General features: G+C 36.3%; 1 protein-coding gene across 3 annotated transcripts; it reads left to right on the forward strand.

The window, feature by feature from the left end:
• The first annotated feature begins 6,873 nt into the window (after positions 1 to 6,873).
• Positions 6,874 to 10,901, forward strand: LOC113313199 (mitochondrial fission 1 protein A-like). 3 transcript variants are annotated; one of them, XM_026561940.1, is made up of 9 exons: positions 6,874 to 7,021; positions 7,540 to 7,678; positions 7,838 to 7,968; positions 8,354 to 8,458; positions 9,420 to 9,558; positions 9,689 to 9,837; positions 10,385 to 10,448; positions 10,559 to 10,670; positions 10,801 to 10,877. In XM_026561940.1, exons 1-8 carry the CDS (start codon positions 6,926 to 6,928, stop codon positions 10,642 to 10,644), a joined length of 909 nt encoding a protein of 302 aa, XP_026417725.1. In that variant the 5' UTR covers positions 6,874 to 6,925; the 3' UTR covers positions 10,645 to 10,670; positions 10,801 to 10,877. The 3 variants fall into 3 exon arrangements, with proteins under 3 accessions (XP_026417725.1, XP_026417724.1, XP_026417726.1); XM_026561939.1 differs by having other exon boundaries at positions 10,559 to 10,901; XM_026561941.1 differs by having other exon boundaries at positions 9,689 to 9,834; positions 10,559 to 10,901.
• The last annotated feature ends 2,909 nt before the right edge of the window (positions 10,902 to 13,810 follow it).

Raw genomic sequence — 13,810 nt, forward strand, 5'->3', positions numbered from 1 at the left:
CCCTATAACATTTGGGTTCCACTTAGTAATTTAAGAACCGTTTAGTGGGGACTACTCAAAAATGGTGGGGGGCTACTCTCCATTTTTTGGGTGGATATTAGAAGTAATAATGAGTCACCCCTTATCTAAGCTTTTTTTTTAATACCAAACTTGCCATTGGTAATTAAATTAGTTAGTATAATGATTAATTAGTGTTAGTATAATGATTAATTAGTGAGGTTAGATTAATTAATTGAGTGTTTTTAAAAGAATAATTCTTGAGAAGAAGGGGTTTTGTTTTTTTTTTTTTTATAAGACGGTTGATTTCGAAATGAGGGTTTTGGGTACTTAGGTATACTTCAAATTTAGTTAATGTTGCTTGAATTGGCAAAATCTTTCGTAAAAATGAAAAATTTATAAACTGATTTCGGCCATGGAAATAGAGTTCGGCTGGGACATCTGAAGAACAGGTAGCCGAACTCATCTGCAAGTGTAGTTCGTCTAATGGTTCTGAAAACACAGGTAGCCGAACTCAGCTTTAATGGAGTTTTTGCTTTCAAAAAAAAGTTCATTTAGGAAAAAAAGTTGCGACGTAACCGAACCACATGTTGGGCCTGGAAAAAAAAATCGACGAAACCGAACTCAATATATAGGTTTTCAGAGAAAAGTTCGGTTATGAGAAAAAAATTGCTACGGAACCGAACAAAAAGTTCGACCAGGAGAAAAAGGAAAAGAAGTTGCGACGTAATCGAACTAAAACTTCGGCTGGGAATTTTTTTTTGCGAGGTACCCGAACTTTCTCTGAAAGAAAAAACTCCATTAAAGCTGAGTTCGGCTAGTTCGACAAACTGTTTCACATAATTCCTAGCCGAACTTCTCTCTGCAACTTGTATTTTCAACTCATTTTGATGATTACTACTCATTTTTTCAACCAAGTAATGGGTTTGTGGAATTTTTTTTGAATCGAAACGATGAAGCGGAAAGAGAGAAGAAAATGAACCCTCTAATAGTCACGGATTTGTGAAAAATTAAAAATAATGGATTTGTTATGATTTTGATTTTGTTTTGTTAATAATTTAGATTAGGTTATATATATGTATATACATATATACATATATTTATGTATGTATTTATTAGATTAGTTTTAATTTTAATTAGGTTAACGGTAGGTTAGTCATTTCCACATTTTAGGATACCCCTTATAAGTATAGGGTAGACATTCATATCACAAAGTAGTCCCCCAGGACCCCCACCATTTTTGAGTAGTCCCCAAAAAAAGAACTATAATTTTGGGCATACCAAAATCTTCCAAGGCATACTGAATGAAGACAAAAAAGGTTGTGAAATAGCAAAATCAGATAACCCCTTAACCCAAATTTTTTTAATGGCAAATATGCCCTTTACGTATTAGTGCTAATAATCTTGATTAGTGATTAAATATTTTGTTTGGTGATTAAAATAATTTTCAGAATTGTAAGAGTTGTTTAGATGAAAAATTTGAGGAAAAAAAAAATCAAAGTTTTGGTTTGGTTAAGAAGGAGAGAAAGAGAAGGAGAAAGTGAGAAAATTCTAATTCTTGATTCAATGGAGGATGAGGAGGGTCATCATTCATCTAAAAAACCTAGGAAAATACATATCAACTACAACAATGATCCAGAAATGGCTGATTTCTTAGATTATGAGAATGATTTTACACCCACTCAAACTCAAGCTCAAACTCAAACACAAACTCAAGATGATGATTTTTATGAGCCAAATCATGATGATGAAGACATTGATGAAAACCCAATGCTTCTAATACACAGGTACACTTATATCCTATACTTAATCTCACTTCTATAGCTCTCAATTATCAAAAGTTAGGTTTTTTGAATCATGTTCGGCGAAACAAGTTGAGGTTCGGCTCACATCTATGAGCCGAATCTACCAATTGATGAACGGTTCGGCTTACTGAATATGTAAATTGCATGCGCCGAACCTATTAATTTCCAATTCCAACACTTTTTCTAGACCTAGTTCGGCTTTATGAAGTTTCTAGTAAGCCGAACAACATCCTGAATAGCCCGGAATAGAATCATTAATTCGGCTTACATATCCAAAATAGTATGTGCCGAACTAATTTTTTAATTTCTGGGTTGAAATATTGTTACTGGTTCGGCACATATGGAGAATATCGTATCAGCCGAAACCTCTTATGTTCAAGGTTCGACACATATATGATTATCGTCTGAGCCGAACATGAATTTGTAAATTTTGGGTTAAAATATTGTTCGTGGTTCGGCACATATTGAGGATCGTATAAACCGAAACCTTATGTTCAAGGTTCGACACATATATGATTATCGTCTGAGCCGACATGAATTTGTTTTTTTGGGTTTCGTGGTTCCACTATTGTTCTGTGTTTATAGTTCGGCACATATTGAGGTTCGTATAAGCCGAAACCTGTAAATGTTTATAGTTCGGCACATAATGTGATTATCGAATGCGCCGAACCTTGTTATTATATTCCCTTTCTAGTGTTTAACCTTGTGAATATTCTTTGGTAGATCGTGCTTGGACCATGGAAAATCAACCTGATCCAGTAGACATAATTCACGAGGATACCAAGGATCACTAAAACATGAAATTGAGGAACATCAACCTGATCGTGCTTGAGGAACACCCATACCTGGATACACCAATAATGATTTTTAAAGCTTGGCTATAACTCAAATTATAGAAAAGCCGAACCTGAAGGACAAAGGATTCGGCGCGTAACTAACATTAGAGGAAGCACGAACTCTCTAAATTCGGCGCATAACTGTTAAGCTATTTCATTAAACATGAAATTGAAGGTGTCCATAACCTAATCCCAACACCATTAAAAACAAAGTTCAGCACCTAAAGCAAAGGTGTTTGCACACCATAAAGGTACTTAAAACTTAAGAAAAAAATGTACCATAAAAGTGTACCAAAAGTGTACCATAAAAGGTACATAAAAGGGCATTTAACCATGACCCCTCTTCTAGTGCACGACACCTCTTCTTTTCCACCTTGGTCTCATCTTCCGACGCATCATTACCAGGGTTGGACGGTAGCACCCCTTGGCTTGTACCTTCACCCAACTGTCGAGACCTCTTAGGGGTAGGCTTTGTTTCGGGTTCCGCGGGTCCTTGTCCTTTGTTGATGATTGCATCCCTGTTGATGAGGTATTTTGTTCCACGGTCATTGGTGTTTTGCAACCAAGTTTGGCCTTCATTTTTTTTCAACATCTCCCTACCGCGGCAACCTATTTTTTCATTTGTCAAACAACTTATAACCATGAGGTTGAAGACATTTTTACCATAACTAATATATGAAAATAGTATAAAGTGAAGTCATTCTTACCATATCTTGAAAGCTGACTACATCTTCGGAAGTAGACTGTTGGTGATCTTGATGGCTTCGCCTTCCCCTTATCAGCTATATTTTGCCTTTTTATTGATAATGAAGGGATGAGAAATTTGGTTATACCAACCCATATAGCCCGGATCCTCTTCACATGGATCATCAAGTAAAGGTGTTAACTTGGACGCATCTAATGTGTGATTGTCTAAATTATTCCAAAACTCAACTGTGGGATCAGGATCATACTTTGGTTCCCAAGATGAAGTGGTGCTTTTAGTTCCCTTACCACTCTTTGGTAACAACCTGAATTTCTCGTCAAACAAAGGAACCTTTTGGACGCATCCTAATTGACGGAGTACTCGCCTAGGATCGTATATAACATAACCACCAGAATACCACAATGGCCCATGATACATACCTACCGGCATATCCTCATCTTCAACAACTTCATCTTCTTCATATTCCTTCTCATATGGTTGAAAAGTGACATCATCAACACCAAGACGGTCTAACGTCTCTCTCAAACTTGCCACCAACTTCTTTTTGTTCCTTTTCTTGGAGTCCTCGTACGCGTGCCGTGCTGCAGTTGGCTCAGTATCAACATAATCGACATCTTTCTCAAATAATTTGGCCAAGTTCAAAATTGGGAAATGGTCATATATCCACACCTACATCCAAAGAACCACATTAAAAAATCAAAGGAATTGAATTGATAGAAACAAGTTTTACTTGGAAACATCAAAGTAAGAATAAAGTTTGCAAACTCAGAGAACTGTTCGGCTTATATGGATCAAGTATTCTAAGCCGAACCAAGTAAGTAAAAACTTCGGCTTAAAAGATTTTATGGTTATAAGCCGAACCATACTCTGAACTCCCAAAAGTTACCTGGAGCAAAGTGAAGTTCCCTCCGATGTTTGTACTTGTCAACCTAGACGCGATGGCAAGTTGGTCCAGCAGGTAAGCGAGCGTAGCCGTTCCCCAAGCAAACTTGTTACAAGTTTAAAGATTCTTTACCAATTGGAGATAATTAGCATTTACCTTGTTTCCGGTAGTGTCGGGAAAGATGTCTCTACCAAGAGTATAAAGCAAGTAGGCAGTTCCGGTTTGCTTCACTTTTACGGGATCCATTATCAACAAACCTTGTGTGACTCTTTCCTTTGTGTTCTCAAACTCCTTTTTCAAGTTAGTCAACTTGATCTTCTTATTCTTCTTATTTCTGCCACCTGGTATGCAAACGGTATCGACATCTTTAAGTGATCGACAAAACTCAAACTCAGTTTTCTGTGAACCCCAACCAAGGTATTCCAGGTACAAATTGTATAGATCTTCCCAACTCATGTCATAAAAACCAGCATCCACACTTACACCCCTTGCTTTAAGGCCTGTAATCTTGCTAGCCTCATCAGGAGTGATTGCCATCTCTCCAAAAGGTAATTGAAATGTGTAAGTTTCTGGACAAAAGCGCTCGGTAAATGCAGAGGCCGGCACACTATCATATTCCTTATGTCTATAATTGATGATAGGCCATAAAGCACTGCGTTGTACGTAAGCAATCACCTCAGAAACCTCTTCATCAAGACTCCATTCCGCTGCCCTATGGTGTCTCAATACTCGGACTGCACGGTTGTGATCAGGAATCTCATAAATTTTCTTCGCCCAAGAATCGGCATAACCAATCAACACATTTCCTCCATCTTCCGGAAGACCATGAGGAAAACCATCTGATCGAGGTGTAACTACGTCATCTTCATCAGGAATGTGTAAACCAGTGATCCGTCGATCATCATCGTCCTTCTCCTTCTCGGGTTCTGCCACCTTCTTACCTTTCTTGTCTTTCTTGGGTTTTCCTTGGGGTTGTGTTTCTTGATGAACTTCTTGATTATCATCAACTTCTTCATCTTCAGCTATTCCTTCTTCTTGTCTTTCAATTCTTACTTGTTTAACTTCTTCTTCTAAAATTCCTCCTCTACCTCCCGCTCCCAATTTTTTCTTACCTCCTCCTCTAGGATCTGGAGTTTTAGAAGTAGAAGGTGTTACCTCCATCTTCTTCCTTTTTTTAGCTGCATTGGTCCTGACACAAGTATGAAAGTTATAAGACTAATTCGAACAACAAAGTTATAAGAGATTTGGAAAGCCAAAAACTTGTAAGAAAATAAGAAGGCTCGGCTTACCCGAAATAACACATATGAGCCGAATCATGTCTTGAAAATTTTATTAGCTTACACAGAGAGTGTATCGGCTCATACCACAAAAAAATTATAAGCCGATCCTATATATTCGGCTCACAACCGTTACCGTCGAATAAGCCGAGTCTATGATTATGAACTCAAACATGTATTCGGCGCAATATGATATCATATAAATAATCCGATCCTATACACTTGTAAAATTTATGAAATTTTAACAATGATATTCGGCGCAACCCTAATACTATCGAATAAGCCGAATCTAGACTTATGAATTGAAACCTTTATTCGGCGCAAAACTAATACAACCATACAAGTCGATCCTAAGCACATGCAAAAATTCTGAAATTCAAACAACAATTATTCGGCACAAAACTAATACTACCATACAAGCCGATCCTACGCACATGCAAAATTTCTGAAATTCACAAAACATATTCGGCACAAAACTAACACCATCGAATAAGCCGATCCTAAATATAAGTCTCTGTGTCACTAAGTTCGGCTCAAAACGGATTTAAGATATACGCTGAGCTGTTCATATGCACTTTCAGGGTTCAGTTTCAAGAACAGCTCGGCGCACATCTAAGATTTGTTTTGCGCCGAACCGTACCCTGTAACCGCCGCAGAAACATAATTTTGACGAATTAAATCAATCAAACCAATCAAAAACATCAAATACGAGATGGGTTTGTAAAACTAACCTTCTTATTCTCATTTATGGAGTTGGTTCTTCTTCAATCTCTTCTTCCGGTTGATTTTGTGGTTGATTTTGAGTTTCTTCTTCACTCTCTAAATCTTCTTCTTCTTCAATGGGTTGTTCAATTGCTCGATTGGAACGAGATACTGGCTTACGGAGAACCATTATATAGATGAGTTTAATCGTCGACTAAATTTTCACGAATCGACGATTAAATTTCGGCGATGATACGATGAAAAAAAAAAGGAGAAGGTGGGTTCGGCTGTGGAGGATGAGGAGGAAGAAGAAAGGGTTGAAACTGATTTTAGGTTTATGATTATAGATTTTTGTATTAAGGTTAGAGATAGATTAGTAATTTATAGGATTTAAGGGCATATAGGTAATTAAACCACCCATAGAATACCCCTTATAAGGTCACCCAAGTTAGGACTAGTCTTTTGTATGCCTTGAAAGTTTTTGGTATGCCCAATATCATGGTTCCAAAAAAAAATGGTTATAATTTAAGCCTGCAAAGTCCCATCCCCTATAGCCCAAATAATAGGATTCTTCTTAATGGACGGACCTGCTATTACATAGGCCCATAATATTATTACCTACTAATAATTCCTAGAAAGAAGTGGAACCTCTTTTTCCGAACGCGGTTTTCCTTTTTTCTCTCTCTCCTCAAATCGCTCTGCTTTGGGAAAAACTTTTCATGGACCTGGAAGGAGTGGTTGGAAGGTTTGCCGGCATGGTTGTGGCGTCTCTGATCAGGGAAGATAACTTCCCATTATATGATGTTATGATTCATGTAAGCTGTTCTTCTCTCTCTCTCTCTAAAAAAAACAAAATTCTCGCCGACTTAGGGTTTATCACCGTAATCTTTCTTCTTCCTTACTTACATAATAAATAATATGCATACAACAGTGTTGGTGTTTTTTCTTTTCCGGTCTGCATTTCTTTAAGAAAAATAACTGGTAAGATTTTTAGGTTAGGGTTTACTCTAATACCTACAGTTAATGATGTTAAATATCAGGTGTAGCCTCTAGTTTCAAAATGAGTTGAATTTTGTGGCACCCAGAAGCCTGTTAAACGTAAAAACTTGGTTTTATTTTTACACTTTAAGCACCACTACCCTAGTAAGTGATAAAAGTCTGGGATGAAGGTGCCAAGAAGATCTTTTTCATGATTTGGGATTTTACAGCACATATTACACCTTTAATTATGAGAGTTAATCTATTGTTGGAGTCTGAAATCTGAATTATCAGGTTGTGTGATAATAAGTAACTAGATGGTTATCCTATTCCAACCTTTCTTATGCATGTACAGGATTATAAAGAAGATCTCAAAAACTACCCAGCGAATACTCAAACGGATGTTATTAATGATTGCATCCTGAAGTTGTGCCGGGCTCTTGTTCACTCAACAGGCAAAGAAAATGTCAAGGAAGGAATACAAAAGCTTGAAGGTGAAATGGGAAATTTTCAGTTTTAAACAGTTCCAGCATTTCCTGTCAATGTGAATAACTGTACTTTGTATGCTAAATCAAGCAATTTTTTAAATATTTGTCTCGCTATCTACTAATTTTACTGCTCGACACCTTATTAAAACTGATAAATTTGTTTAGACGGTTATAGGGGCGTACTGGGTGTACTTAGCCCACTTCAAAAGAGGGAAATGCTTTATCTTCTCGCAGTTGCATATTACAGAGATGGTGACTATTCAAGGAGCTTATCTTACTTGAATCAGTGTTTGGAGGTTTGATCCCTCGCCTTTTCATGTTAACCATTAATAGTTATCTGGATCAAAAAGAACCAGTAATTTATCTTTTTATCTGTAATGCTTACTTCTAAGGTTAAGACTGGTGGAGTGATGTAGAAGCATTAATAGCTTAGTTACAAATGACCTGGACCCCATGTCGTGTGTAGACGGTGTCGAAACCTCTGGTTGCAGTAAAACTTCTTTTGAATTGATCTTTTTCATGGCACCGTTGATCTTCCAAAAAGCATCTTAGTTTATCTTGAATCTTCAGCCGTACTCTTTTTGTATGTGAATTTTATGACTTGGCATTCCAATCTGGTTATAGTACATAAGTGTGCATTAACGAGGTATTAATAAGACTATGATTGAATTTGGTTTGTAGGTTGCACCACACTTCAACCAAGCTTTGACCCTGAAGAAAAAATTCGGATCGGTTCTCTGGTTTCTCATTGGGGGACCTCACCAATATTATCTTGATATGATTCTTGTAAGTTTTTGTCTACCAAGTAAGTTGTTATCAATTTACCATTTCAGAGTTTATGGCTCGTTTCCTATCCAATCTTTCTTTTTCATGTTACCACCAAATTGTTGTGCATGACTATAATGGATAATGGCGTTGCACCTAATCTGAACACATTGAAGATAATAACTACTGGGAGTCTTTGTTTGGGTTTAGCGAAAATGTTCTGAAACCTACAATGACCATGAGAATACTTTCGTAGTTTGCACTTGCACACCCAATTTTGTGGTGGCAGTATCATTTGTTTTCAGTGCTTTATTTAGGTTTAAGAATAGTTGGACTTATAATTTTGTCTGTAAAGTCATGAAAGAAGTCTAAGCGTCCATAGGAACCGTATTTTGGAAATGTCAAATAGTCATATAGACTACCAGGAGTGGCATCTTTTTGTTCATTATTTTCACATATTTCGTTTATGCGGAGGTGTTTGCTCATAAAGGTGGCTAGCTGTTTCACGCAAGAGTGAATATCAAGTTCAAGGGTGTTCATATGCCTAATACACTCTATTCTGGGGATTGTTTGCGGTGACTTTTTTACGCCACATTGTTTTAGGTGGTTTTGTTCTTTCTTACAAGATGAGTTTAGACTGGATCTTGAATTCATCTCTGATCTTTCCGGAGTTTCTACTGCTTCTGACTTGTCTTTTTTACTGACATTTAATTTTTACACGTGCCTTGAAGTAGGTAAGCCAAACATTTTCTTGTACTGTTATTTAGAATTATGATTATCTACATTCTGACGTGATAGAAGTTCGATAGTGGGAAGGCTTTCTTGGGATTGGGAAATTTTTAAGTGCAAGAAATGCCTTGTCAATGATGGAGGTTTTGCTAATCTAGGATGCTGAATTATGAGACTGTAATACATATTGAACTCTTCCTAAACTTGGTGCAAGTTTGTTTGTTGTATTCTAATTTTCTTTATGCATAGACAGGATTGTGAGAGAGATATCGCAGAGGCCGGAGATGATGCTCCAGATGAGGTTAAGAATGAAAACATCATCAAGTTGTCCTGGGCTCTTGTTCACACAAGACAACCAGAAGATGTCCAGCGAGGAATAGCTTTGCTCGATGGTAAGTAAGAAAACTTCCGTTAAAAGCAGTTTCAACATTTTCAGTTAGTGTCAAATATGATTAAATTTACACTATATGCTTAAATGTCAACAGAGTCAAATATTTGTCTTGTGAAACATTGTTTTTGTAGCCTCTCTTGAGACAGGTGGACTGAGGGAACTTACGAGAAGTCGACCGAGCCAACTTCAGATCAGGGATATGCTTTATATTCGCTCACTTGGACATTACATAAATCGTGACTTTATGAAGAGCATGAACGACGTGTGTCAATGTTTGGTGGTTTGTTCTCCTCTTCATGTTATCCATTAATAGTATTGTGGACTAAAATACATCCACATGTAAAATTTCTTTATCCGTAAAGCTTTCTCGAAAGTTTGAATGGCGGGAGTAATAATATAGTCTGTCCTCCTTTAACGAAGCTCTCCTTGTAAAAGATTGTCCAGTAGCTCGATATTGCATGTTGGAGGGTTGACCCCAGTAAAATTACGTATCTCAAACACTATCTGTCACATATAGGTTAAGTAAAACGGTTTACTTGCTAGGGCTACTGATATCCCTGTGAATGATAATTGCTGAAGCAATAATTTAACACACCTGTTTGCAATATAACTTCTACCGTTTTGAAACAGAAATGTCTATAGAAATCAATTATATTGTACATCATATTGTACATCTCTTGAAGTATTCTTTGGAATATGACAGTGTTGTTATTCTTGTATTTCAATTTACTTATGCAATAGGGCACATAAACAACGGGATAAATTGGGTTATGCTAGATCCAGCTTGGTCCTAACTGTTCTGTTTATAATTGATATATTTGATTTAGGATGCACCGGGATTCTGGCAAGGTTGGTACCTGAGGCGAACATTATTAAATCGGACCGAAACAGGTGAATGTTCTTTATGTTATCTTTAAACTTTATCGGCTTAGAATTATGTGTTTCCCGCTTACTCTATAGTCTGTTCAAGGACTTGAAAGAAATGTTTGAAATGATTGCAGACGGATTACTCGGCGCTCTCTTTTTTTATGCTGCCAGTGCAGCTGTGCCGGCTATTATGAAAGCAAGATCGCTTCGTAAGACATGATATGGTGCAGACCCATTCTGTGGCATGTAAGAAATGATACAGCTCAAGACCACTTTATGTCTTTATTTTTTCTGCATGATAATCTCCCCTCCCCACTCTTATCACCTAGGTCATCGGCTCATCCATTAAACATTTGTGATTATTTTTCTTTGCCAGCTTTGATGGAGATTGTGTAGAAGGCCCTGTAAACTTTGTTAATACTATTGGAAGTATAATTAGATTGTTATAACTTACAATGCAGTGTTAGTTTTCCTGTCCTTGATTAAAAATTTAAATCATGTGTTGGAATAAGTACCATAAAGATCTCTTTTTGCAAGTTCTTAGAGGATGTTAAGAGAGTTAAGTGCAAGTAACCAACCTGTAAAATGCTACTCCCTCCGTCCAACTTTACTTGCCTAAATTGTGTTTTTTTTTATCATATTTGTACCAAAAAATTGGTGTATTTCCTATTAAAATTTTCTAATTAACAAGAACGAAACAAAAACAATGATATGAAAATTAGTATATTGAACAAACAATTAAACTATGATATGAAAACTAGTATATTGAACAAACAATTTGAAAGATCGATTGATGGTGTATGTGGAAGTAATTTGAATTTCTTTCAAGTTTTTGCAAAATCCAAATTAAGCAAGTAAACTTGGACGGAGGGAGTATAAGAGGAAGGGATTGAGACTTGAGAGAAGATAACTCTGTCCTACATTAATTTATGTTCATGTGGGGTTCACCATTCCCTATTAGGGGGATCTTTTTTTCCTTAGCTGAACTGAATTCAAAATCTACAAGTTTTAAAGTTAGGGACCTTATAGTGCGTTTGGATACAATTCTGCTTCTGACTTCTGCTTCTCCAGAAGTAGAAGTCAGAAGTCCAGATATTTTGCTGGCAATCTATTTGATTGTATCGAAAGGTCCAATGAATTGGGATTTCCCTATCTACAAAAAATCGACTTTCTATTTCTAGAAGTCGTTCTGAAATTCCACACCCAAACTGAATTCTTGCTTTTTGACTTCTAGAAGTCAAAAAGCTACTTCTGGATGTGTATCCAAACGTGCTATTAGGGTCTAGACAAACAAAGATTACAAAGAAATTCCCAGCTGTCTGATCAAAACAAGAAAAAGAATTTACAAAAGAAATCGTTTTTTTTTATTTTAGCATTTAATATTATTATATTATTGGATAACGATTATTACATGCGCGTTTAATATTATTTTAGCATTGGTTTAGTTTTTTTTCTCACGCGTACCAAATAATAAGAACGCAAAAGGTTCAGATGACAAACAACAATGCATTAAGCTTTACAGTCGACATCAGCCAAATAAACCTGGCAGTTTTAAGGGCTAACAATAAAACAAAATAGGGTCACCCAAACGTAAATTGAAGTCAGCCCTTATCTCGCGTAATTTGTAATGGCAAAATCGTCCTCACATAATCGACAGATAATATAAAAATTTTATCCTCCAATTACAATCGATAGATAAAATATAAATAGTTGGTCCGAGTGTAGTATTTGAAGGAAATTTGGGATTTTTTTTTTTTGAGTTATAGAGAAGAAGAAGAAGGAAAAAAAAAATGGAAAAACCATTTTTTCTTAAATAAACAACAAAAATGGATGGATATGAAGAAGAGGGTGAGAATCATGGCGAAGAACATAATGTTAAAGGTTCACGACCGTTTAGAGAAGGCGATTTGGGGTATATGTCGAATGATCCAAACTTTTGTGGAGAGGAAGCCCTAGACGATGCTTTCATGGAAGAAAATGCACTGTTATATATTGTGTTAAGAAACTAATGATACATCAAACATACATTATTGTGTTAAGAAACTCAAATACGCACTTTGAATGCGTTTGTAAACTAGAAAACTCGATTCACGCATGCATTGAATGCCATGAACTACACATAATCGGTAGATATTGTATCTACATATCTATCGAATATAACATTCGATAGTTTCATGAAAGTAGATTACTACCGAATATGATAAAACCCCCAAATCGATTTTTCAAAAATATCAACATTCGGCAGTTGTGTTGAACAGCTTGACTACCGATTATAATAATATCCCCAAAAATGAATTCCTCCAAAATTATAAACTCAGTATTCTTATCTTTTACATTCAGTAGTATTGTAAATTTATCTAACTACCGAATATATCATTGACCCCAAAATAAAAATTTTCCTAACTTGTAAAAATTGTAATTCTTCATGAAGGAAAATCGGAAGTCTATTAATTATGTTAGCTTCTGATTATTGATATTCGGATGTTTTATTATATATATTGCTTCCGATTATGTATTTTTTTGTCTTAGGAGATTGTCTAAATTTTTATATTGAAATCAGTAGTTTGTGGCACAAACTATACTACCGATTATGGAACAATCAGTATGAAAACTTACTACATGACGTTCGATTGTTATAGTAAAACTTGTTGCTTCCTTTTGCAGGTTGTTGTAGCATTTGTTGATGATTTCTATTTGAGGCCCGATACTTCCCTACACTATGCAAACGATTTGGTATACTCATTACTACTCTTTTCTTTTTCAAAGTATGTATGTTAAATGCTTATGCTTATGAGATCTGTTTTGTTATATGCGCGTTTAGTCATTTGCAAGTAAGGCCGAGGCAAAGGAATGGATTATGAACAAGGCAAAAGAGAAGATTTGCGTGGTAGTTCAAAACAATCATGTGGGTGAAAGTCGATTTGAAATGATTTGTGAGCGAGGTGGGAAGCGAACGAGTTACGAGAGAAAGAATAGTAAGTACGTAAGGAAAATGGAGAGGAAATACCGAAGCAATACAAAGAAGATAGGATGCCCATTTAAGGTTGTCTTCTATAAGCCCGGTGGTAAGGAAGGTACAGAGTGGAAAATGTTTAAAGTTGATAATGGTTGTCACAACCACGATGATCCGGATACTCTAATTGGACATGTAATGGTTGCCAAGCTTAAACCAAATGAAATAAAGATGGTGAGGTCTATGCGGATCCAAAAGGCGAGTGCGATCTTAAGTAAAATAAAGGCTGACGACCCCAACAACTTGTCTTCTTTGTCTACAATTAAGTCGGCCCTAGCTATGATCAAAAGGAAGAAATGGGATGGTAGAACGATCATACAACAATCGGAGTGGTTAGCGGAGTTACACGACTACACGTTGAGAATGGAAGAAA

The sequence above is a fragment of the Papaver somniferum genome, chromosome 9 (assembly GCF_003573695.1).
Source record: "Papaver somniferum cultivar HN1 chromosome 9, ASM357369v1, whole genome shotgun sequence".
NCBI lineage: Eukaryota > Viridiplantae > Streptophyta > Magnoliopsida > Ranunculales > Papaveraceae > Papaver > Papaver somniferum.